This window comes from Euleptes europaea, chromosome 15 (genome assembly GCF_029931775.1).
Source record: "Euleptes europaea isolate rEulEur1 chromosome 15, rEulEur1.hap1, whole genome shotgun sequence".
NCBI lineage: Eukaryota > Metazoa > Chordata > Lepidosauria > Squamata > Sphaerodactylidae > Euleptes > Euleptes europaea.
This window is the reverse complement of record NC_079326.1, coordinates 38442295-38469836: the sequence shown is the minus strand read 5'-3', so window position 1 is coordinate 38469836 and position 27542 is coordinate 38442295. Positions and strand designations below refer to the sequence as shown.

The following is a 27542-nucleotide window of genomic DNA, read 5'->3' as shown; positions in this document are numbered from 1 at the left end:
TAAAAATAAGGCCAAAGCCGATGGTGCAAAATAGGTAAAAATATATTTTATTAGATGAAATTCCCTACATGTTTCGCCCAAGAGGCTTCTTCAGGGGAATCTGTAATATATAATTACATTACTGAGTTTATAAAAAATAGTTATTTAGTTAAAATTATACAAGCAAATAAAACATTATATTAAAATTCAGAATACGGGTTGAACCATATGCAAAACTGCTAGTGCTTACTCATCCTTGAGATTGCACAGAGGAGAAAGAAAAAAAGTCCTGGTAAGTGAAAGAGATGAAATAAAACTGTCCCAGCACCCGACAGGTTTTGGCTCCAACTTAAAGAATCTTATTTGTGCCTAAATGAATGTTACCAACCTGTTAGACTTGCAGAGGTTTTTCAAAGAAGAGTATAAGTTTCAAAGAAGAGTATAAGTATAAGAGCAAGTTGCCAATGAAAGGATCCTTCTATATACCAGTGTCTAGTTGATGCAATATCTCTCTGCAATATCAAGGACAAATAAGCTCTAGCAGTTTTGTATATGGTACAGCCTGTTTTATTTGCTTGTACCATTTTAACTAAATAACTATTTTATAAACGCAGTAATGTAATCATATATTATATATTACAGATTCCCCTGAAGAAGCCTCTTGGGTGAAACGCATAGGGAATTTTATCTGAGTAATAAAACATATTTTTACTTATCTTGCACCATCAGCCTTGGCCTTATTTTTTATCTCCTGATCATAATTTCCAGCCCATTCCTGATTTCAAAGGACGAAAGTCCCTTGGAGGCCCAAAAGGTGCAGCGCCGGCATAAGTGGCCTTGGATGCCGGTGGGGGAACCCGTCCAGGTGGGCTCAGACACCAGCGAGGAAGAACCAGACGCTGGTCTCCAGGCACTGCCCAGGGACACTGGCTGGGCCTTCTGCCGGCATCCCACCGGCGCAAAACCCCGTGCCAGTGTCCGGGAGTGTTCCTAGGGTGAGCCGGGGGTCAGAGCTGCCCATAGGCAGCTTCCTGTCCCCTTTCGGCCTGGCACGCCGATGGGGAGAACAGCATTGCTGCACCTGCTTTTTTGCTGGTGCAGCCTCGATGTTCTCAATGGGGCAAAATGCCCCATTAAAAAATTTAAAAGCTTCTGAAAGGCTTTTTAAAGCCTTTCAGCGGCTGGAAAACAGCTTTAGAGGCACCTCAGCCAAGCCGTCCCCAGCCGCTGAAGGGTCAGGAATGGGCTGCCCATACTATGCAAAAAAAGCCAGTAGAACAAGAAAGGGTTTGTAGTCAGAGATAGGTGTTATTTTTCTGCTCAAAATTGTGCATGCATCTCAAGTTAAAAGCGTAGGCCTCTCTCTCTCTCTCTCGCTCACTAGGAGATGGTTAAAAGAAAGCCCTCTAATATAGCACAGGGAGAAACATGCTGCATCAGCATAGATAACTTCAAACATTTCAGGGGGTCACATGACCAAGTAAATATCACTCTTCTACTTAGAACTGCAGAGATGTCCACCGGGAAGGATATCAAGGAGGGATTTCAGAACTCTCTTAGGCAGACAACATTTTGGAGCATCTCTAACTAATTTTCCCATCAGAGGAGAGAGGGGGAAAGATTCTTGGATCCTGATTGTTAGAATTTGAGAGTGGAAACAGTTTGAGAATCTAGGCTTATTGACAGAAAAAAGCAGGCACTTCTGATACTGATAAAGTTTAGATTCCTGTGCAGTATTTATACATTCTTTCAGTTGAAAAGAATTTATTTTCTTGTTTGACTGTAAGTACCCAAAGGGGAATAGCTGGTATACTGGCTGATCTGGGAGGTCTCTGCTTGAAACTTCTGCCACAAATTCCTCAAAGGATCTTTAGCAAGCCGCACTGTTTGAGCCCCCACCCCATCCTCCAACTACAACAGGATGATAATAATAATATTGGCCTACCATACAGGGCTATCGTAAAGTTTATGGGGATAATGAATGTGAAGTGCTTTGAATGCTGAAAGCACCACATGCATGTTAAGTATAAGTCTTATAAATATTAAATCAGAAGTGTCACAATCATCAGGTAATGAGTTTGACTGCCATGAAACCTCTTTCTATTACTTTGTCAAACTGCGTGTTTTATGAGCCAGAGGGAAAGCTCTGAGGATAGAAGGAAACATGAAAATACAGAGTTGACACCAAAAGTCTCAGTTTTCGAACTCAGTCCTGCCCTCCACCTTCACAACATCCAGTGAAACTCAGCACCTGACAGATTGCCTGTACTTTCCCCTGCCATCTCTCCTGGATATCAAGCACAGGAATGACAACTGACATGGCTGGGATGGAGGATTGTGTCCGACCCCTTCCAATGGACAGTCTGACCTGGTAAACTTCCCGACTGATCCTGATAAGTTATAGCATCAAGAAAGCCTTTGATCCTTCCCCTGTAATGTTATTATCCCCGGAAAGGAAAAAAGACAGGCAAACAGAGGTTGCCTGTCTTTTTCCTTGTCAAGGTTAAATATCTGCTTGGAGGGCACTTTTAATTGGGAATACCATGCAAGAGGGAAGAGAAACGTTCTCTCTGCCTTCACCATGTCCCTGATCCAATGAGAGACCTTCCATGGCTCCTGTTTCCATTTTAAGGACATTGGGGAAATCTGATCACAGATTTGCCAGCATTACATCTAGTTTCACTCTCTATGGCCTCCAATATAAGAAACAGGAAGAGGGAGCAGAGCTGGTGAAGAATCCTTAGGCTTAGTGTTAGCCCTAGTTGTGCTCATCTAACCTGCAGACCTAACTTAGATAGGCTTGTCTATCTAAGTTTTCACAACATCAAATTTGTGACAGGGCTGTGTTTGATTATTAAGGAGCTAATGACTCATTCCCAAGAGGAAGATTACCCATTAATCCTTCTGCGTACAACTACAAGGGAAAAGGCTAGGCAAAAATAAGACAGAAAAAAAGATTATGTTGATCAAAAGAGAAACTCCTCACGCAAATGAGCTGCATCTGAATTTTTTTTTTTTTAAGTTTAGAACATGTCATCTTTACAAATGAATAGTTTCAGGAAAAAATTCATACATAACACACAAAAATCATTTTAAACCCGATCCGAAAGTATAATTTCATTGCTGTAGTAATCACATCCAGACAGCTGCTAGGGTTGCCATCACCAGGGTGGGAAATTCCTGGAGATCTGGGGTGGAGTCTGGAGAAGCTGGGGTTTCGGAAGGGGTAGGACATCAACAGGGTATCGTTCCATAGAACCCACCCTCCAAAGCTGCCACTTACTCCAGGGGAACTGATCTCTGTAGTCTGGAGGCCAGTTGTAATTCCAGGAGAGCTCCAGGCCCTACCTGGAGGCTGGTAACCCCAGTAGCTTCTGGGGTAATCCAAAACAACCCAGCAACTCCCCTATGTAATAGAGCATTGCGGGCTGCATTTGTTCTAGGTCTAGTAGGTTGCCTCAAAGTGGAGAATCCCTTTCAAACAGGTGAGCAAAGGCATTAAGTGTAGAGTTCCTACCTTGATGCGACCAGCGCTGAGCTGTGGGGGTAAAGACCTGGATGCTGCTGTCACTCTGGCTCTTGTCTGTGCCAAGTTACCTATTTTTTAAGAGAGGAGGGGAAGCAAAAAATTAGGGAAAGGGCAAGAAGAATGTGTGAAGGACAATGTGGAAGACAGGAAACTTGCCTGAGCAGCAGCAGCATGAATGCTACCAGATAGTCTCTCATTACTTCCGGATAGTTGGAAGAGATGTTAAGGTGATAAGGAAAGAAAAGGAAATCACTGTATTCTGTGTTAATGAATCTAGAAGAATACTACTACTTCGTTCCCCCCTCCCATACTTACGATCATGTCCTACTACAAGCTCAGCATGTCAAGGACTGAACGGCTTGGAGCGGAAACCAACAGTTCCATACTAAGTCCACTGACTTAAATGAATTTACAAGAGTTTTAATCCTGCCTATGATGTCACTGTGTGAAAATAAATCAGTGATGTACTTAGTAGGAATGTCCATGACAATCGGATCCAGGGTTCCTTCTAGGCAAAGAAGGAATGGGATGTAGAACAGACTGGATAAGAAAAAGGGTTTCTTCAGCTTTCATACATACACACACACCTTCATTTACTGAAAAGGAATAAAGATGAACATTTCAAGAAACTCCTTTTTCCACTATGGCAGTAAGATGTTTTAAAATATGCATCTTGTTTTGTGAAGGGGCTTTCGTACATGGGGGTGTGATCTCCATTGGGGTGACCATGGGTACCATGCTACCCACTAGTGAGTTTCCTTGTGCCTGTATTCTCCTTCCCCAAAGCATCTCTTCCTTGATGTAGAACAGGGGTGGGGAACGTCAGGCCCGGGGGCCGTATAAGGCCTGCGAAATCATTTGGTCTGGCCCTTCGTGGGTTCTGGCAGATCTCTAGCTCAGAAGGATCTAAGACTGACGGATCCACCCCCTCCTGCAGACAGGAATAGCCTCTATTCAAGGCGGATGTGAGTTTGTTTTGCTGAGAAAAGGAACCTTCTTTCCCCCTTGCAGAAGAGTCGTTAGCTATGGAGCTGCTAGGACTGCCCAAGGAACTGTTAACCCTTTCCCACCCGGGCCATGGAGGAACGTATTGTCAGGCCTGCTCTTTGCAGAGGCCGCCAGACTGGGGTTGTTTTGGTTTTGCCAGGTGCTGACCAAGGACTGCTTTGCTAACCGCCAAATTCCTGTTGAGTTGACTCTGAGTTGCATGGGAGGGGGGTTACCATGCCTACCAATGCTATCTAAATATGACCAATGTTCTTTCATATAAGCTACACCGTGTTTCTAGTCCCCCATTCGTGCCAATTTACCTATAGCTGCTGTAAACCTGTAGACTTTTTCCAATAAATCCACTCTATTTTGGACTCCTCGTCTGTGGATGTTGTTTATGGAATTGTCATGGGACAAGTGCTTACCAGTATTCCCTCTGTACTACAAGAGGGCTGGGGTGGAAGTGGCGATAATGGAGGGGTTAAAGGGGGCAGGGCCAGAATGCGCGGCACTCGAATGATGTTACAAATATCCAAATGGCCCTTGGCAGAAAAAAGGTTCCCCACCCCTGATGTAGAATAAGGTGGCAGAATTCTTGGCCTGTACTACTTTAGATGGCAGGTAGGGGGCATTCTGCATGCTCCAGCATTTAGAAATCTTCCAGTTATGCTGTAAATTACAACATCAGGGAAAGGATTTGCATAGACCATTCCCCAGTGTACTAGTTTTAACACATGCAAGGAACTTCAAAAACTTAAAAACGTTTACCTAAACAAACACAGAGAGGAGTCTGAACAATAATGGCCCAGATTCTGCCGGTTTAATCTACCATCTCATTTTGTGTGATGTGTAAAAAGGCCGTTTGCTACCTTAAGAAACTGTAAACAGGTCACCCAGGGATCTGGGAGCTCAAGGAGAGGCACAAAAGCCTAGATAACAGATCATTGATCATCAGCATTTACGAGCACTATTCAAAGAACCCAGTTTGTGGGTGAGAAGAGGAACAAAGCTACCAGTATGACTTCTCGTGAAGGAGCTAGAAAATATTTTGAAGTGTAAGGATGTGACTCTGGCCACCAAGACTAGATTAATTCATGCCATCATATTCCCTATTACTATGTATGGGTGTGAAAGCTGGACAGTGAAGAAAGCTGATAGGAAGAAAATAGATTCCTTTGAAATGTGGTGTTGGAGGAGAGTGTTACGGATTCCGTGGACTGCCAAAAAAACAAATCAGTGGGTTATAGATCAAGTCAAGCCTGAACTGACCCTAGAAGCTAAAATGACTAAATTGAGGCTGTCGTATTTTGGTCACGTCATGAGACGACAAGAGTCACTGGAAAAGACCGTCATGTTAGGAAAAGTAGAGGGCAGCAGGAAAAGAGGAAGACCCAACAAGGGATGGATTGACTCAATAAAGGAAGCCACAGCCTTCAATTTGCAAGATCTGAGCAAGGCTGTCAAAGATAGGACATTTTGGAGGACTTTCATTCATAGGGTCGCCATGAGTCGGAAGCGACTTGACGGCACTTAACACACACATGACTTCTCGTGAGCTCTGATTCATCCTCTGTGACTCAAAGGTGATGAGAACATGGCAGAACTTCCTGACATAAAAGTTTTGCTTCCTTTTCAGCTGTAAAGGACCTCAGTGACCGTGGCACACTTATCTGATGGAGCACTGTGATCTAATTTGGGGGGGGGGTTGACATTTGGAGAATTTGCCTTAGGACAGAGTGAGACCTTGAATGACATCACCTTCAGGCCTCTCTGATTTCAAAGACTGCCTATATTTATTGATGTTTGTGTGTGTGTGTGTGGGGGGGGGGGGTTAATGGCCCAATCCTGTCAAAGGTAAGTACTTTTAAGTTCCACTGGTTACAAAAGGAGAGCTAAATGTATTCTAAACAGTGCAATCCTAAACAGAACAGCAGCCTTCCAAGACACTGATCTAATTCAGACTGTAACTCTGGTTCAGACTGGATTGTTGGCTAGGGTTGCCAATAATTGGAGTGAGAAAATGCCTTGTCCCTTTTATGCAGGGACTTTTCCCTGCAGTTACCCTTGTGGACTGCTTCAGGGCTTCCTTTTGATTATGCATGCCTCCCCTCCCCCATCAGAGGCCGCCGTGCTCTCCCTGTGCATTTTGCCTGTGTTTTCCAGATGCTGTTTTAGCCAGAATCTGGAAAATGCAGGCAAAACGCGCAGGGTGAGCGAGGCGACCTCTGACGGGCAGAAAAGGCATGCATAATCAAAAGGAAGCCCCAAAGCAGTCAGCAGGGGTGACCATGAGGAAATGTCCCTGCATAAAAGGCCAGAGGTTAATGTGTGGATACTGGCAGCTTGAGCTTTTCATGAGAGACAAGTAAATAACATCCCCTGTTAAACAACGTCCCACTAAGCATCTGTTAATAGGGCAAGACATTTTTCTCCAGGTTGTTGGCAACTACCCCATCATTAGTCTCTTCCACCAAAATCAAGATGAGGCCTGAACTGCGCTCATCTTTAGCAGGATCATGCCCACCAACGCTGAGAATCCATTAAGCAGTTTGTTGACATTTTAAAAAGAATTATCATTTCCAACATTTGGGGGTAGGGTTTTTTTTAGCGGGGGGGGGATAAAAGGTTTTTTTTTAATGGTGTGAGGGAAGCTTTGGGGGGGGGGAACTTTGAAAGAGAGAGAGAGAGAGGAAATGATGAGAATGATGCATGTGCAAACCATTCCAGATATATTTCAAAGTTTTAAGTAGAGAGTGGAGCACAAGATGTCCAAATGTTTTCTCTGGCTACATATCTTCAGAGGCTAAACGGTGATTAATAGCATTGAAAGAACCCTTTGAAGCAGGATTGGTGACATCAAAGTCCTAATCCATGGGTGGCAGGATTTTTATAATGAGTGGGAAGCATTTTAACACATTTCAAAGGATTTACAGCATGAATAAACAATAGGCTTCTGCAGATGTGCCACACACCTTTCAGAAACATAACACATAAATAAGTTTCCATTTTAATTTAAATGTAAATAAAGCGTTAACACTTCTTTCAGATGTTAAAAAGCGCCTTGTTTGCAGCAACTCTGCTGTTTAGCTCTTTACTTTTACAGAAAACCATGTTAATTCCAAACAGTCTTCTCTGTATTCCAAAGTTACAGCCCATGCTAAATATCTGAAAAGAGGCAGCATTAAAAAAAAAAAAAAAACTACCTTTTTAGAAAACTGAATTCATCTAATAGGAAAACTACATTCCAAAAATATAGCAGCCATATTACACTGAAAAGATCTTTGATATTCTGCGTTCAAATTTGAATTTTTAACACACAAGTTTGCAGGGAAACACTTGGGAAGCTGGTATTACAGACATGGAAATTGCATACATGAGTAAAAACATGGCCAATCATATTGGGGTTTAGGTTTGTTTTCTTTTAACAGGCTATCAGACAAATAGGAAAAAATGTGCTCAGAAGGGAATTTTTGTTCCATCATCTAGGAATTACTTTTTCCTCCATGGACTTAGGTATCCAACAGCAGGGTGTCCATGAGCTAAGAGCGGTCTTCAAAAAAGTCTTATAATTTATTGTCAAAACATGTTCCATGGAACAGATTTAAGACTAACTTTTGAATCTTGTCAGTTCAGGAATCTGTGATCACAGCTTTCCTACCTGTTGCCTCTTTTGGGAGAAAGAAGAGTCCAAGCGACCGGCAAAGATCCATAAGAGGATGGAAGAATTAATAAAGCGTCATGCCAAAAATGCAGAAAACATGATGTACAAAATGTATACAACATCAAGAAAAGATACACGGTTTTTCAGATTTTGTTTACGGATAAAGTTGATTGTGGAGCCCAGAGTTTTGATTCATCTGCTGCATATTATACACAAAACATTTTTCCTACCATCAGACATTGTGCAATTATTGGTCACATCTCTGGAGAAAAATGCACCCTCACACAAACACGCCCAGTCCAGCTGTTCTATCATGCAAATACATGTATTCCTTATACACATTACTCATCACCGATATATGTATCTTACATTAATCCCATAAAATAGATAGTTTATTCAATAGCAGTTACAGTCATTTATTTTAAAATAATAATCTGAATGTGTTTTCACAGGGAAATAGTGTCATTTGACTTAGGGGAAACATTACAGAGAAACAGCATACATAAAACCTATCTGTACAAATATGGCATATGTGACATGTTTTCATGATTAAATAGCAACAAAATAGAATCATGGGGTGGGGGAACCTACCTATCTAAATGAAAAAGTACACACTTCAGTGCCATAAAATCCAATTGCCAAAGTGGCTATTTTCTCCAGGGGAACTGATCAGTTGTAACAGTGATCTCCAGCCACCACCTGGAGATCTCCAGCCACCACCAGGAGGTTGGCAATCCCACTTATCAGGCATGACTGGGAAATCACTGATGAGGTTTACTTACACAGTCTTTGGCAGTGTACTGTGCATGAAGTACTAGTAGTCATGTTCTTCACTGCCACATCTTAGTTTTACCACTCAGCCCTCATGGAGAATGGATTGTGGGATATGTGATACATCAATGTGTTGTAGTGGTCAGGGTGTTGGATCTGGAAGACCCAGAATGAAATCCCCACTCTGCCATGGAAGTTTGCTGGGTTACCTTGGGCCAGTTACATCCTTTCCATCTAACCTGCCTCACGGGGTTGTTGGGAGAGTGAAATGGAGGAGGGAAGAATATTGTAAGCCACTTCAGGTCCACATTGGGCAGAAAAGTAGAGTATAAATGAAATAAATAAAATAAAATTAATACCTTTGTGTGTAAGCTTGCAAGCCTCTATCCTTTCACGCACAATATAAGAACATTTTCTGAAGTGCCTCTCTGTTCTCAACTGTCAGGGGGAAAAAGCATTTTTTCCCCTCACTGAATTACAGCTTTCTGCTTCTTTCCAAATATCTCAATAGCCTGGGCATGACCAGCTGCTTGACAGCACTATTCCCTATTCTTTATGCAGTTAGCAGGATCTGATCTGCACCAAATCCTTAATGGGTCTATTTATACTTTGCTGCAAGCTCAACTCCATTCCATGAATTACGTCTGCAGGCTCACCAAATGTTGAAGGAGTTTCATGTAGTTTTGACAAAAGCCATGCATCAGAGATTATTATACCATTTTCTGGAAAATTATCAACAAGGCAGTTTTACCTCCGGACAGAAGAAAGTAAAAAAGAGTGGATTTTCTTGGGATTTGTGACGGAGTACCACAGGCCTATCACACTCAATGAAACAGCTCTCCAACAGTGCATTCCTGAGCCTGAAGGGCGAAAGCCCTTAGGAGGCCACGAAGGCGCTGCACTGGCATCCGGGGCCCCCGCACCAGCATCCGGGCAACTTATGCCGGAGTTCATGGCCTCAATGCCGGCAGGAAGGCCTGGACGCTGGTTGGTGCCGCAGCACCACCACCCCGGGACACCAACGGGGCCATCCGCCAGCATCCCACCAGTGTAAAAGCTCGCGCCGGTGTCCCAGGAGGCATCCCAGCATCCCAGAAAGCGTTCCCAGGGTGTTCCGGTGCCAGGCTGGGGGAGGAGCTGCCTTTAGGTGGCCTTCAAAGCCCTTCCGGGCCGGGAACACCCCTTTTTTATTTTCACAAGATACGCAACCCTATGAATGATTGCACACGCTTTTTTCATGAAGGAGAAGGTTTTGGCCCCAGTGGGGGTGGGGGGGCTCCTGAAACCGGCATACCCATTCCTCTCAAAAATGCACTGTAAGAGTAGGGATAGATTCCCTTCAAATACGTTCTCCTTCTGTGGGCCATTTTAAGTCCTGGTCAAGGATTTCTAGACTAATTGCAAAACAGTATGTTTTCAGAACTTTACATTGGTTTCATTTTGAACTGAACTAGGTAAGTTTTCAGGTTATGTCTCTTCAGAGGAGAGGGAGAAAACTGCTGAGTAGCAGAAAAGTTGCCGCTTAAAGAAGTGCAATTCCATTGCTCAACAGAGAGTAAATCATTTATAACTGCATTAATGCCAACTCCTGAAAAATACACAGGCCATCTCAAGGCTCCCTGAAAATTCATTGATCATGTTTTCAACGGTAGACCAAATGTGCCATTATGCAGTGGTAGAGTCAAGTAATTTTTGAGTCTAATGGTCTTATGGGGAACCTCCTTTAGGTCATAATGCAAAGCTACCGTCTGTTTTTGGCTCCTCCTTATGCTGAGCCCATAAGCTAGAACCCTGGACTTCTCGCCCCAAAGTCCTGCCCTTATGACCCCGATGGCATTATGGCGCCTCATCTATCTAAATTAATGTATTGTCAAAAATCTTTTTGCATACATTTGCAGTTATACCTACCATTTAACCAACCACAGGCTGGATCCCACTGTTCTGTGATGAGGACAGCAAAGAACCTTTACTGCTGATTGGGTGAACAGCACCCTAACTAAATGCCTTTGCACTAACAGGTCATATCTGAGGTGCTGAGAAACTGGTATATACACTGGCTAGCCTGGTGTAGTGGTTAAGAGTGTCAGACAAGGATCTGGGAGAACCAAGTTCAAATCCCCACTCTGCCATGGAAGCTTGCTGGGTGCCCTTGGGTCAGTCACTCCAACTCAGCCACCTCTGGATTGTTGTGAGGATAAAATGGAGGAGAGAATGATGCTGTAAAATCACTTTAGGTCCCCACTGGGGAGAAAGGTGGAATACAAATATCTAATCAAATAAATAATTCTCTGCCACCACTGCGTCTGATCAATGTTGTGCAGGGTGGTCTTTTTTCAAGTTGCCAGGGGCCTACTCCAGTGGTAGTACCCTGAGGAGGTACTAGGAGGCCTTTAGATTATTAAGACAAGAGCGGTGGCATAATGAAGCAGATAAGCTGAAAGATGCAAACGTACAATCAAAGGCATGTGTTTCTCTATCAACAGGAAAAAGACCAGAGATAGGGCCCTCTCTGTGGTGGTACCCAACTACTGGAAGCAATTTTTTTGCTAGGGAAGTTTGCCTGGGAACTACTTTATTGCCTTTTAAGCCTTTAAGTGTGTGTAAAGTGTTGACAAGTTGCAGTCAACTTATGGTGACCCCATAGAGTTTTCAAGGCAAGAGATTAAGCAGAGGTGGATTGCCACTGACTTCCCCTTCCTTGGTGGTCTCCCATCCAAGTATTAGCCCTGCTTAGCTTCTGGGATCTGACAAATAGCCAGTATTGCACCCCTGCCTGTGATGTGCCATAAGAAGAAGAAGAAGAGTTGGGGGCTTATCATACCCAGGCTGGGAAACGTATGGAAAACATCTTAAAAGCGATCGTGCTGGATGCGATTTCCTATTTCCCCCCTGCACTTCTACTCGTTCTAACCTCTCTGAAACGTTTGCTTTCAGAGAGCTCCTCCAATGAAACAGCGCACAAAAGAGAGAAGGGGGCATGGAGGGAGCACCATGTAACTTGCTTGGGTTCCCCTCCACCTCACTTGGTATTTTGGTGTGCTTGCATGGGATCGTAAGGCATCGGGAAGATAGGATGATGGGCTCATGTTTCCCCTGATGCTTCTAGTTCTCACGGGAATGCAAAGGGACAAAAAGCAGGAAATCATTCAGATCTTCCCTTGGGGATATTGCACCAGGAGGAAAACGGGGGGAGGGGGAAGAAAGAAGAAACTCAGAAACAATCATTCTCCTGCAGCTCTCAAGGGAAGGGGGGATCAGAAGAACAAAAGCAACAAATTTCCTTTACAGTCTTGTCCGAGCCTCGTCTGTAACACAGAAACAAAGGAGACCTGGTGGAGAATGGGTCGCTTCTTTGCTGGCTTTAAATAACTTGCCTGATCCCTTTTTTTAAGAAGAAGACATAACAATCCAATGTAACTCCAAGTGCATTTATTTTAAAACAAAAAAACCACATGGCCACCAGAGGGAAAGAGGAGGGGACATGGGCTACCCAGTGGGTGTGGACAACAGAGGGGCGGAGAAAGAAACAGCATCTCAATCTTATTCACTTTGGGGGAAGCCGTCTAGAAAACGGAGAAAGGAAAAACATCGTTCTATAAGCATTTCTGGAAACCACGGGGATTACACGACTGCAAAACGGTTCCACCCCCAAAGGGAGGGGGGAAGTGCGATCATGAATGAATAAAACGTTTCAATAAATGTTTCAAACAGTAATTGCGTTAGCCCTTTTGGTTTTTATATGCCGACTTTCTCTACCACTTAAGGCAGAATTAAACCAGCTTACAATCACCTTCCTTTCCCCTCCCAACAGACATCCTGTGAGGTAGGTGGGACTGAGAGAGTGTGACTAGCCCAAGGTCACCCTGATGGCTTCATGTGTAGGAGTGGGGAAACCAATCCAGTTCACCAGATTAGCCTCTGCCACTCATGTGGAGAAGTGGGGAATCAAACCCAATTCTCCAGATCAGAGTTCAACACTCCACACCACCGCTCTTAACCACTACACCATGCTGGCAAGAAGAGGCAAGATTATCCCTAAACTCTATGTAATTTTGATCTGCCTTCAGAAACACAGGCTACAAGTTGGAGATATCATCTGGGACAGTATATAAAAATACAATGCAGTATGCAATAATCTTTTAACTCCAAAGGAATACTGATCTCTATTGGTAAGGAGAGGAAATGGCAGAATTATTAGATTTCTTCCTTGATCTTGCACAGATTTCACAACCACGGAGCATCCTTTATCAGATGCACTAATGCCCAAGCTCTGTTTGTTTCCATCAGCTTGCACAAGATAAAACTGCCAAGGTTTTGTATTATGTGCTATGAGTATCGGCAGCAGTTATTTTATACAGCATGCAACACGAGCAAAATAATTATTAAAGCAATGGACAGAGTAGCTAGAAGTTGGCACTTTTTCCCCTGTAGTCAGTTCCCCATTTTTCGACCTTTTGCTTCAGAAGCAAAATGTATTATTTATTGTGTGTGCTACTTACTCTCTTTGGGAAAGAATGATAGAGTTTTCAAAACAGCTGAGATCCCAATTTTGCTACATCACTGCAAAGCTGGCTCCTGTAATCTCAGCAGGAGAATAGTTTAACTTCTACAGAAACTAGCATGAGACTTGTTGCTTGTGGGGGGAGGCTTTATACATACTGGAAACACATCAAACTCTAAATGGGATACTTTGTAAATAGATAATGAATCAAATGCACTAAGAATCACAGGATGTAGATCATGGCCTGAAATATGTTTTCCCCCTTCCTTTCCCCCTTCTTTTTTAAACATCCAGCCTGATAAGCAGTTCCAGGGAACTCAAAAAGTTACGACATAATGTGTGTTATTTGAGTTGGTCTAAATAAAAAAAACAGGATATTAGGAATTTATTTTTAAGAGTTGTTTGACAGTGGAATCAGCTACCTAGGGAGGTGGTTAGCTCCCCTTCACTGGCAGTCTTTAAGCAGAGGCTGGACAAACACTTGTCAGGGATGCTCTAGGCTGATCCAGCATTAAGCAGGGGTTTGGACTAGATGGCCTGTATGGCCCCTTCCAACTCTATGATTCTATGTATCACTTGATATTATCTCCTCTGGGTGAGGAGCACACTGAATTCTTCTTCCATGAAGTATGCCGACATGTTAGGGGATTGCCAGAAACATTCTATGAAAGATTCATGGTAAATGTTACTTGGTTTTCTTGCATCTGCCTCTTGCCTTTCTCTTCTCTAGAACTCCCTCAACCCTTTGTTCCTGTTCACCATTCCTTCTGTCCTTAGCTGTCACCCCCTTTGGCTTCACTCTGCACTTCCCCAAATGGTGAAAAGCCCAGGGACAGTGCCACATTTTCATTGGATGAGAATTTATGAGACTTATGGTGTCTCTGTAATAGCCATTCACAAATATAAGCAGAACATAGTAGAAGCAAAAGGACATATGCACCACTTAGTGTAACTGCTAATCCTACATTATATACTCAAAAAGAAATAGTTGCAATGCCTCATACCTTTATCTTGTTACAATTCTTGCAACAATATTTGGGCTGGCAACCTTATCCGCACATAATATATTCATGGTAGAAGTGAGATCTGAACAAGGGACTTCTCAATCTGCAGCTCATTTTCTTAGCCAGCTAAAATAGGGTTTCTTGCTGTTAAGTCACGTCTGACTTATGGTGACCCCTGGTGGGCTTTTCAAGACAAGAGTCATTCATAGATGGTTTGCCATGGCCCGCCTCTGTGTCATGGCCCTGGTACACTTGCCAGGGTCAACCCTGATTAGCTTCTGAGATCTGATGAGATCAGGCTAGCCTGAAATGTCCAGGTCAGGGGTTTGTGTGTGTGTTAAGTGCCGTCAAGTAGCTTCCGACTCATGGCGACCGTATGAATGAAAGTCCTCCAAAATGTCCTATCTTTGACAGCCTTGCTCAGATCTTGCAGATTGAGGGCCATGGCTTCCTTTATTGAGTCAGTCAATCTCTTGTTGGGTCTTCCACTTTTCCTGCTGCCCTCAACTTTTCCTAGCATGACTGTCTTTTTCCAGTGACTCTTGTCGTCTCATGATGTGACCAAAATACGATAGCCTCAGTTTAGTCATTTTAGCTTCTAGCGTCAGTTCAGGCTTGATTTGATCTATAACCCACTGATTTGTTTGTTTGTTTGTTTTTGGCAGTCCACGGTAACACTCTCCTCCAACACCACATTTCAAAGGAATCTATTTTCTTCCTATCAGCATTCTTCACTGTCCAGCTTTCACAGGGTTTCAGGGGTTTATCACATTTTATTACAGTTCTCTTTAGCTAAATGAACTGTGCTTTTAAAAAGAACAAAACAGCAATTAAAAGTGGGTTGAATCCAAAGGTGCCATTCTGCCATTGTAACTGCCATTCTACTGGCAGCATGGCAGTTCCACTGGCAGAGGAGGAGAGAATAATTTTCACCGATGCCCCCCATCCAATGCAGATCCTCACTTTGTGTCCCCCACTGTTTTTGATGTTGGCTTCACCCCCAGGAGCTGAATTTGGGCAGAGGGGACTCTGTGGGCTGCACTGGGAGGGAAGAGGCAAGGCAGAGAAGCCCCAGTCCATTAGCATCCCTCCACTAGCAGCGCTTTGCAACCAACCCAATATAATACTCTAGCCTATTTTGAAATGTTAATTAATGATATCCATAACCATGTCCAACAAATAAGTCACAACCGTTAGCTGACTATGACACTACTACAGAACTCAGCAGAGCAATAACTGTACAAGGACACTCGTCGACAGTACATATCCATCTAATCATTATGTGTACAGATTGCTGGTGCAGACTTAATCTGTACTTAACAACAGAGGTTACCAGCTAATGAAATTTATTTTGGCTGGCATCATGCTGTCTTGCCTAGCTAGATCTCACAACTTTACAAAGGTGTACTGTATTCTCAGTTTCCAGATTTCTTGAGAATGAGATAACGTTGTAGTTAGAAATTACAATTTCTCCAGTCAATGTACAATTTTTAGATATAATAAAATTCAGTTATTCCCTTGTGGATAAACCTTTGGCAATAGTGTAGATTGTATAAACAAGTTACTCTAGCCGCTTGAATGTTAATCAAACGTAAAAACTGATCCCACAAATATTATTATTATTAGTAGTAGTAGTATTAGTATTATTATATTTGTGGGATCAGTTTTAATATTTATCAGTTTTATTATTATTATTATTATTTGTATAGCACTCACAGCACTAAGCACATATAAGAAAAAAAGTCTTAATCTCCCTCCACACCTATCAATAGAGTTGCAAACCTCCTGGTGGTATTCAAACTAGTAATCTCAACTGTGATAGAAGTAGTAGTAATCAGAATTACAGTTGTAGGCTATACAAATAATTAAACTTATATATATAGAATAAATCAAATGGTTATATTTGAAGCATATAACATGTGGTATGAAAAATGTATATACGTTCTATTGTAAGCACATTATTATCTCCATAATGTGTACATCTCAGTAGCATTCTGCCATCTGCCATCATGTACATTATTGTTTTCATAATGTAACATAAACTATATAATAAACTGTAAGGCAGGCTTAAACAAAAATAAAATATAATATGATCCTCTTCTTAGATGGTCTTGGTTTTTTCTTTCTTGAATTATGTTAGGCTGTTGTCCGTTTTGGTAGTGGTACAGGATGCCGGTAAATGCCTGTTAATAATTTAACAGCTAAGGCTCGGAGGTACATATAACACCCAGACGCTGAAGGCTTCCGTGACTTTTGGGGTGGCTGAAGAATTTATGTAATTTATGTTACATTATGAAAACAATAATGTACATGATGGCAGAATGCTACTGAGATGTACACATTATGGAGATAATAATGTGCTTACAATAGAACCTAGAGGTGGTCCCAACCAACTTTTCCACTGGTCATAAATGGTGGAAGAAGTCCTCCTTGACTACCAAAAAAGCTATGTTGGGAATCATGAGGCTTAAATGGCCAAAGATATGTGGAACAGGCGCTGTCATAAAGAGAGAGAATTGGGTATGTCTGATGAGTGAAAAAGCTGACAGAATCCAGTCCCTAATATGATATAAGAGAAATTAAGCACCTTAAGTGGAGGTGCAGGTGATTCATTTTTGAAGCCAGAAAAATACTGCAGTGGGTTATAATTCTTTCCAAAGTGGCATTTAGGTTCACATGGGGGGGGGGGTTGTTCCCATTATAGACATCTGCATTAGCAAAGAAAAATGTTCATTAGAGGATGTCTTCTTTCAAGAATGGTTTTATTATTGGCTTAAAAAATACAAATTTGAAAGTCGGGTACCATTTATTGCTGATGCTGCTCAGTTTTGAGTTTTGGCAAAGAGAAACACAAATAAGGGTTCAAAGGACCACTGACCTTTGGACCTTGCGGAGTGGTGAAGGGATACTGAAGGTGGACCTTGTCAAAACAAAGTAGAAAATCAGAGCAAAACAGCATCACCACTGTCCCTAGACAACACACTGAAATGAGCATGTAAATAAAATCGAACACAGATACTGCAGTTAATATTCCAGATGGTATGTTTTACCATTAGGTACCATAAGGAAATGTCGTATGCGCATGTACAAACAAGGCCATAGCAACAGCCAAGTTGCCAATGTTGAGCTTGGATTGCCACACGTGCAAAAGAAAGGCAGGGTATTGCTCATTTATATTCAGGCAATGTTGCTATGGTGCTAATTGCAACCATTTCCAGGCACTGAATGAATAAAAAGAAAACCTGTTCCCATTTCACCAATAAATAAAATAAACATAAACTGGCCATGGGGGACATACTAATCACTGCATGCCTTCAGGAGCAAATTACACATTACGTTTTCCCCAGACACCTCCCCAGAGAGACAGTGTTCTGAACTTCTGAGTGACTCACAGAATCAGTAAGAGGGCTTGATTCGGATCAGGACTCTGATGCACAGAAGGACAAGCCTTAGATCTTCCCTCCCCATGCCAATTTCCTGAGCTGAAACATCTCTGGGGAAGAAGGAGGTCTGCATGTGTATCGATGAGCTACATATTACATTTCCTCGACAGAGCAAGTAGTGCTTCCAGAGCCATTTCAGGTCTGGAAAATGATACAGGGTGAAAGGTCCAAGTCTCAGGGGTGTCAAACTCATTTGTTATGAGGGCCAGAATGACATAAATGTCACTTGGTTGGGCCAGGCCATGCCTCACCAGCCCAGATCAGGACCAGGGGGGTGCTGCCTTGGCTGGCTTGTGGGCCAGATAAGAGCTCTCAAGGGGCCGGATCCATCCCTGGGCCATATGTTTGACATCCCGGGTTTAAGCCCATAGGCCTGGAAGGGCAGAGCTTTAGAAAGCGCATCCCCACCTAATGCTTCAATATCCAGCACTGTTCCTTTCAGAATAGTTCTACTTGTGCTCCTCTAATTGCAGTTAAATTTTCTTTCTTTGAAGATAATTATTGCATCCCACCATAGTTCCCGCAATGCATCTATCTTTCATTATAGACATGTACATAACTATCAAAATATTTCTTCATTTCAACTACAATCTATGCTATCAAATGTGATCCTCAATCAAATAATTTGTGCTAAAACCATTAGCCTTCCTACTGAGCGCATTTTCCACAATCTGAATGCTAGCTGTAATTTTAATGTGCTCAGTATAAAATGAATTGTTCAGATGAATTGGGTTGTTCAGATGAATTAGTTTGCAATTTTTGTCTGATACAACATGATAAAATGTGTAGACATGGGTACAAAGGGTGAATAAAAGCCTTAAAAAGGGGAAAGTCATATCTAATCTGTTAGTGGTATTTAACAATTTGCTTTGTATCACCACGAACATGGTAGCCTGCCTCCATTATTGGGGGGTGGGGGCTGTGGCTTAGCAGTAGGACAAATGCTTGGCATGCAGAAGGTCCCCGGTTCAAACCCTGGTACCTCCAGTTACAGGATCTAGCATTAGATGATGTGAAAGACCTCTGCCTGAGACCCTGGAGAGCTGCTGCCAGTCTGAATAGACAATATGGACCTTGATGGACCAATGGCCTGATCCAGTATAAGGCACATTCATGTGTGTTCAATGCAAGAAATGTTAACATCATTTGCACTGGCATAATATCATTTTCAGCTCAGAATTCAAAAAGATGCTGGTTTTACCCTATAAAGGCCTTAACAATTTGGGCCCAATATATCTGTTGGACTACTTTCTTCTTTATGTGGCCCCACAAAACAGGCAATAGTTTGTAAGAGACCTGGTGGAGGTACTGTTCGACTATCTGTGGTACACCTATTCAGAAATGAACCACAGTCTCACCATGGCCTCCAGTCAAAGCAGTTTTTAGGTCGTTAAAGATCCTCGAGCTATACTCAGAGTTGAAATTGGCCCTTCAAAAGTATGAAAGGGACCACTGTGTATGTACAGATGTGACTATTGCAGGCACCTACTGAACAGTGTCCATGACAAGTAATATACTCCCTGCCCCATCCCTACAGCAGTTTTGGGGCAATTTAAAATGTTTCTTTTGGTTAAATTATTTTTAATTTTAACAAGGTATGAATGCACTCTGCATTGTGAAACCATACACTCATGTTGCTGTTTTTAAAGCCATGGTCCCCAGTTTTGGACTCAATTATGGTTCCCTGGGGTAGCCAGAGAATAATGTTGCCAGTAAACTACTGCAAGTTGAGGTGAACTGTGGATGCTAGGATCAGGGAGGAATGGCAAAAACAGCCTCACCCACCTCACCTCCAATCTGCTAGGACTGGAGTCCTTCAGGTTGCAACCTGATAAGCCTGGGTTTCCTCAGCTGCCTCATGGTACATGAAAGAGAGGTCCTTGATCAGGTTATCCAGGGATTATTGTTTGAGATCTGCAACACCAAACTGGAAAAACTCTGTCTTTCAACAGGATTCAGACAACCAGTTTCTTGCAAGCAGAGGGTTGCCAACCTCCAGGTACTAGCTGGAGATCTCCCGCTATTACATCTGATCTCTAGCCATTATAGAGATCGGTTCACCTGGAGAAAATGGCTGCTTTGGCATTTGGACTGTATGGCATCGAAGCACCTTCCCTCCCCAAATCCCACCCTCCTCAGGCTCCGCCCCCAAAATCTCCAGGTATTTCCCAACCTGGAGCTGGCAACCCTATGCAAGCGTGAGGTAACTGATGAAGTTAGGCTGCAATCCTAAAGACACAATCTATGTAATACCTTTTGCACACAAGAGTGTGCAAGCTTTGGAGTTCACCAGAACTCTCCATCAGGCCAGGTGTTACAAAATTAAAGGGTGGGGGATCAGATTTTTGAGGTCATGATTTTAAGATTTTGTCATGCAATCCTAAGGATACTTTCCTGGAAGCAAGCCCCACTGAATAACATAAGACTTCCAAGTAGACCTGCTTCGGCTTTCCCAACATGAAACAGCTGCTCCTAAAACAGCCTAGAGTTGTGCAGGGCCCCAACAAAAGCCCACTAAAGGTATAAAATCCCTCACATATATTCCTAGTTAATCTATATTTAATCAAATTAACTGACGTCCCATCATCTTCAGGCCAGTAAAGTTCACAACTGATTTTTTTTTGCTCATCTGTGGTTCAAGACAGCTCTTTGTGCACAAAGCATTGGCGACCTGGGAAAAAACAATTAGTAGTTTTTTTACAAGTTTAATCATAAGGGCCAGACAAGGAAAAGAAAGAAAACCATTTGAGTTCTAAGACAAGCGCTGCAGCCTTTCAATTAACTTGGTTCATTTATTGGAAAATATACATTTTGATTTATCTACAAATGGAGACATTATCATTGTAATAGCTTTGTTACTGATCCATTATATCACGGGGAGGGGGGGGGAGTCTCCACTTATCTGTTAGCAGGGAAAGCATATGAGTCCAAACTCCCAGTGGATTTTATTAGGAGGGGAATTAATAAACTGTAAATAGCTTTGGAGTCCCCTCCCCTACTATTCGTAGAAATAAAAAAGTGGGGGAGGAAAAACATAAGGTTAAGTGGAAGCATACTACATTTAAGTGAATACATATGATCTATATGAAACCTCCATTTTTCACCTGCAGAAAGCTGGTTGGTCTAACCCTACGTCACGTTTGGGGGGAAAGGCTCCATTGAGTAAAATGTAGCTGATGTCAAACATATATTTGTTTCTCACCATACCAATAATCAGCACATTGATTTCTGACTCCCCAGCATAAGGTGATGCAGGCAGATGCCAGTTCTTCTTCTAGGGTTGCCAACCTCCAGGTACTAGATGGAGATCTCCTGCTATTACAACTGATCTCCAGCCGACAGAGATCAGTTCACCTGGAGAAAATGGTCGCTTTGGCAATTGGACTCTATGGCATTGAAGTCCCTCCCAAATCCCACCCTCCTCAGGCTTCGCCCCAAAAACCTCCTGCCGGTGGCAAAGAGGGACCTGGCAACCCTATCCTCTTCTGAGTGCATCACAACAAAAGTCAGCAATAGATAGCAATTGGGGGGGAAATTATTCACTAAATTTCCACCTGAGATATGCTAATTTCTTTATCCTTTTCTTAGTGAAGCACAATTATTTACTAAAACAACAACAAAAAGGTAATCTCCATTACTTTTAGTGCTTTATTTTAAAAAAAATGGAAGGGGGCGGGGGAAGAATCACAAAGCAAACATTGACCCCTTAAAATGGCATCCTTTGGAAACTTAGATTTCCTTTCACTTGGAATGAAATTCTTCCATCATTACTGCCAATTTAGAAATTCTTCCACCACCCCTCTACTAAGGTTGGCAGATGTTCTAGATTTCAAAAGATGCTCCATATTTGAGGATGCCAAGTCATCCTTTACTTTTATTATTGTCAGACTTTGACCAATAAAATGCATATTCACATCTATAAAACATTCAAGTGAAGAAGAAAACAATTTTCGATAGGACAACAACAGAAGACTAATTCATGATAACAGTAAGACCTTTTTACCACTTGTGTAATTCCAGTAACCATGGAGCCTATAAATAATCTATAAAAGTTAAAATTAAAATAAAATACAGTAAAAATATAAATATAAAATTTGAGATTTAAATTCATTTAACATTTTTTCAGTCGTACTCGCAGCAAACTTTTTTAACAAAAGCACAGAACTTAGCAATATTACTTGTGACCTGTGAATTTTCATCAGAGAGGATTTTTTCGAGTAGAGTTTTTTCAGAACGACCTGGGATTTTCTTTAGTAGAGGGTAAATAATCTTCATTCGCATTTCGTTGTAAAAAGGACAACGAAAAAACACATGTACTCGAGTTTCTGGATGAAAACGCATGGTCGCTTTAGCCTCCTTTATTCCCTGTTTCAGCCAGGATTCAGCCAGGATTGAACCCATGCGTTTCTCCGAACGTGCGTACGATCCTGGCTGATCCTGGCTGAAACAGGGAATAAAGAAGGCTAAAGCGACCATGCATTTTCGCCCCATGTTTCCTCCCAGTACAAGACTCTTTTATTTATTTTTTAGGTATTTATTTTTCAATTTCTATCCCAGCCCTCCTTGGCAATGCCGGGCTTGAGGCGGCTTACAACATGTTGTAACTATTTAAAACTTCACAATTACAGTTAGGGCAACCACTGAGTAGAGCAGTTCCTCTGTTGGAGGAAGAGCTACTTAAATTGGAGGACGTTTCCTTAGGCTGGAAGCAGGTTTCAAACTGTAATGAATGGGGTGGTAGGATTCAGGTAGGGTTGCCAACCTCCAAGTGGTGAAAGAAAAAATAGACACCACTGTACAAGTATCTAAAGATTTGGAAATCAGTACAGAAGCTAAAATAATTTAAACAAAGTGCAAAAATCTCTTTATAAGCTACTACATAAATATGAAGACAGCACAAGACAGAATGTACAAAAATGACCTACAAAAGCCGTGTATAAGTGTTCATATGTATAAAAAGAGTAATTTTTCAAATCTTTCAAAGTTGTCTCAAATATGAGTACAAATTCTTCTTTTTGAAGACAGATGTCATGTAGTAAGATAGAAGCCACCAATTTATGGAGGATACAGCCATTTCAAATTCTTGGCTATTAAGCAATTTTTCTTCAGTCCTTCATTTAGGCATCCTTCATATATTTCTCTACATATTTCATTTTCAAATTGTTTAATAGCCAAGAATTTGAAACGGCCGTATCCTCCATAAATTGGTTGCTTCTATCTTACTACATGACATCTGTCTTCAAAAAGAAGAATTTGTACTCATATTTGAGACAACTTTGAAAGGTTTGAAAATTTACTCTTTTTGTACATATGAACACTTATACACGGTTTTGTAGGTCATTTTTGTACATTCTGTCTTGTGCTGTCTTCATATTTATGTAGTAGCTTATAAAGAAATTTTTGCACTTTGTTTAAATTATTTTTGCTTCTGTACTGATTTCCAAACCTCCAGGTGGTGGCTGGAGATCTCCTGCTATTACAACTGATCTCCAGCCGATAGAGATCAGTTCCCCTGGAGAAAATGGCCGTGTTGGCAATTGCACTCTATGGCATTGAAGTCCCTCCCCTCCCCAAACCCCACCCTCCTCATGCTCCGCCCCCAAAATCTCCAGGCATTTCCCAACTCAGACCTGAGATTCAACCCTAAACCCTAGATTCAATCCATTGCCTACTCCTCAGTTTTGAACTTGCTTGGTTTGTTGTTTGTTTTATGAATTCTGTTCTTCTTCTTCCATAAAAGATCAAGCCAGAATGAGGGCCATGCCTTAATTTGCATGCAGTCTAAATGATTAACGGAAATGAAATAAGCGATAGATTCCTCTTCACTTTTCAGGAGAGTGCTGCCCCCCGATATTAGTAGGATCTTCCCATACACAACAAGTTTCTCTTTTGAACTTTGTTGTCTTTCTGCTTCCTCAGCAGTACAAAATTTATATTAACAGCAAATAAAATGTTTGCTGCCAAAACCTGCGTGCCAGTGCTGAGGAATTCTTATTAAAAATTTCCCCAACCTGAGCAATATTTAGAAAATGCACCATGTAGAGATCGTTGTATAAGTGCACTATTTCAAATTCATCCTTTGCTCTGTGGCAGCACCATCTAGTGGAATATGCACACATGGAACTGGACTGCATTGACTATATATAAGCCTGTAAATGGCAAAGTATCCCCACAAACAAACGTATTGGGCTAACAGCAGTTGTTGCACAGAACAATTGAAGTTGCAACTCTTTACAGTTGCAAAGCAGTCTACTGCGAACACCAGCAAAATTCGGTGGAATAAAATGGGCTCACATTGCCAGTTTTTTATTAATAAGGACACATCTGTGAAATGCTTTTATCATTAAAGGAACAAAACAAATTTTAGTCTACCAGAAAGCCCAGGTGTGCTAGGAACTAACACAGAGAGAAGGACTAGAAAGAAAGGAGAGCTGGGGCCATATAAAAAGTACATGCACACACCTGTTTGCATTACAGAGTGGAACTCTGGGAACTGTAGTTTTAAAGGACAAGAGACCTCTACCAGAATTCTTAGTACTTTACCATAACTTGGTACCTCTAGGCCACTGCATGTATAAGCTTGCTTGGTGTTAAGAGCATAACCATTCTTGCAAAAATAGATGGGCGCCCATAGAATGATTCATTTGAAAAGCAAAAGCAAAACTAGACAGTCAAAAACAAAACATCAACTTTCAACAAAACATCCACGCACAGGAGCAGTAAGTCTGTGAAATAGTATGCACTTTTGAATAGGGTTGCCAGGTCCCTTTTCGCCACTGGTGGGGTTTTTGGGGGGCGGCGCCTGAGAAGGATGGGATTTGAGGAGGGGAGGGACTTCAATGCTATAGAGTCCAATTGCCAAAGCGGTCATTTTCTCCAGGTGAACTGATCTCTATTGGCTGGAGATCAGTTGTAATAGCAGGAGATCTCCAGCTACTACCTGGTGGTCGGCAACCCTACTTTTGAACCTCAGCTAGAGAAGAAGTTAAAGGTAATTTTGATTTCATGCATAAATAGACCAATTAGTCACTAATGTGCAATTTACCCTCCATCATGTGCTCTGAAATAAGAGTGCCTTGCATGATACTCTCCCTGACGTTCTCTTCATGTGCAATAACAGGCTGAGATTTTGCTTACTTAACACTCCCCTGGCAAGATGAGCCAGTCCTGCTTTTACTTTTTCCTCCTTAAAGAGCCTTCCTGCTACAGTTCTCTAACTACAACAAAGGTACCAGAAGTCTCCAGCTCCTGAAAATAATGTCACAACAGACCCTAAGAGTTATCATGTCATTTTTTACAAGCACAATATATCTATTATGTTACAGAAAAGTCTTTGTACTGTGAAATGAAACATTTTTCTTTCAACCAGTAGCTACTATCGGATGACTCATTTTGCATCCACCAGGGAGCCCGGGCACATGGTGTATGAGTATTTTCTGTGTAGTCTTTCTCATAGAACTACATTACCCAGTCCAAAATTCCACAGGGGCTTATGTGCACTCACAATAAGCGAGGGATTCCTGTTTGCATGCGTAATTCTTAATTGTTCCTGATAAAGAAGTGAACAGAGAAATTCTTTTTTATATGGGACCTTTGTGTATGTATTTGGAACTCCTATGCATGAAGGGAGTGCTAGCTCAGGAAAGGAGCAGTTCTATGAGGTGCAAGGCACCTGAGGGACATCTAATATAAACCCCCATGACCAAGAGCAGGGCCATCTTACTGACGAACTCTATCAATTAGCTCCACAATCCAGGCCATATGTCCCCTGGCATCAGCGATCCCTGATCCCAAATATGGTGATTGTGTCAGCAAAATCCATCCAACAAAGGACATTTTACAGAATGCAACTCCATGGCCAACAATATCCTTTTGTTGGGCTAGTCACTAATGTCCTTGAAGAAGAGAGACAGGAATTAGTCAGGTTCATGTATGGGGTGGGGGTGGGGAGACCCTTCCTGACCAGGCCACACACAAGGTATCAGATGTGACATATCAGTATGTCACCAGTTAAAAGATATGTATTTTGTCAATGGGTTGAATCCAACTGCGGCCGGTACACTTCTGTCAGTAGTGCACATTTCACTGTTTATTCCCCTTCATCAATTCCACTGCAACACCCCCCTAGGGGTAAAACAGAATTTCAGGGGGCTGCAGCTAGAGAGGAGATGTAAGATTCGGCAAGCTGTGCTCCACTTGTGGTGCTTTGGATATAACCCCAAAATAAGAAGCTTTGTTTTGGGGGAAAACAAAAAAAAGAGAGATCCTTCGTGTATGTAACTATGATCTTCCAAACCAGGAACATTCTTTGAACATGAAGAACATTAGCAGATCTGCCATCAGTCATTTAAAAATGTGCCACTGTATTGAAATAAACAGCACCTATGCACACATCATTTCTTTAAGCCCTTTGAAAGTGATAGTGGGTTGGATCTGTCGCACTAGTATGAGCACTTTACTCTGGTGTCCTCTGCCAGCCAAGGCACCTCTTGCATCAGGGAAAAACACCTCTGCTTGCACTCGAGAAAAACACCTCTGCTTGCACAATGGATCCAGACCATCCAACCTGTTACTAGAAAGATAAGGAACTGCCTCATGCTGTCACCAGGGTTGCCAGCTTCAGGTTGGCAAATTGCCAGAGATTTGGGAGTGGAGCCCATGGAGGGCGGGGCATGGGGAGGGACCTCAGCAGAGCATAATGCCATAGAGTCCACCCTCCAGAGCAGCCATTTTGTGCACCGTAGGATCTGGATCACCGTAGTATGGAGATCAGTTGTAATTCCAAGATATCCTCAGGCCCCACTTGGCAGTTGTGATTTGTGAACCCCAGATCAGTCCCTTCCATAAGGAATGATTGGGTCATTGGGCTTATGCATGTAGGTGTGAGCTCTCAGATGAGGAAAATGAATGTGTCTCCGTCTCCTGGAGGGGCCCTTCAGCTTTCATAAAGGATCAGGAGGTTAAGTATATCCAAAGTATGGGTCAGGAGGCATTCAAAGTAGGATGTTGTTACATATTGGAGATGCAAAAGTGTGGTTTAGTACTTGACACAGCATTGAATGGCTTAATGACATGTCTCCGTGGTTCAGGGCTGAACATGTGAGCTGCCACCACTGAAAAGCATTGCGCCTCCTGAGCTACCATGGATGTGAATTCGCCCACAGCCACGCCCGTGTGAATTCCCTGTCAGTATCCTGTGCTTCAAAAACTCTCCAGCTTACATAACAGCGCTGTCAGCAAACACCGGTCTTGTTTAACGATTACATTTATATGTCCTTACGAAATGGGTTTAATGGTATTTTCCTAATTTCCTCACAGGGTCATTCATGTATAACTAATGCATCTTCCAAAGTCCAGTAGGAGAGTAGGAGTGCAAGAAGAGGTTATTTCCTTGTTCCATTGACCTTCCCTGTCCTCCCCCACCCCCCAGATCCTCCCACATACACAGGTGATATTTTCTTTGTCTCTTAAATGGAAGTCAGGTGTCAAGTTATCAAGAACTGGGAGTGGATAAAGCAGATTTCCTACTGAGTGTGAAATAACAACAACAACAAAATTATATTGTCATGTCATCTGACAAGTTAACAGACCTGGATCCTAGTATCAGTTAATTATTGATGCCTGTAATGTGGAACTGATTCTACGGGACAGCCCTTGAAGACAG

The 27542-nt window shown here is 42.2% G+C and overlaps 1 protein-coding gene across 1 annotated transcript in view; it reads right to left on the bottom strand.

The window, feature by feature from the left end:
• The window catches only part of MYO3B (myosin IIIB), a 295217-nt gene that overhangs the window by 92860 nt on the left and 174815 nt on the right, over positions 1-27542 (bottom strand). The window contains exon 23 of the mRNA XM_056861063.1: positions 3497-3576. Coding sequence (XP_056717041.1) covers positions 3497-3576 — 80 coding nt within the window. The remainder of the gene's footprint in view (positions 1-3496; positions 3577-27542) is intronic.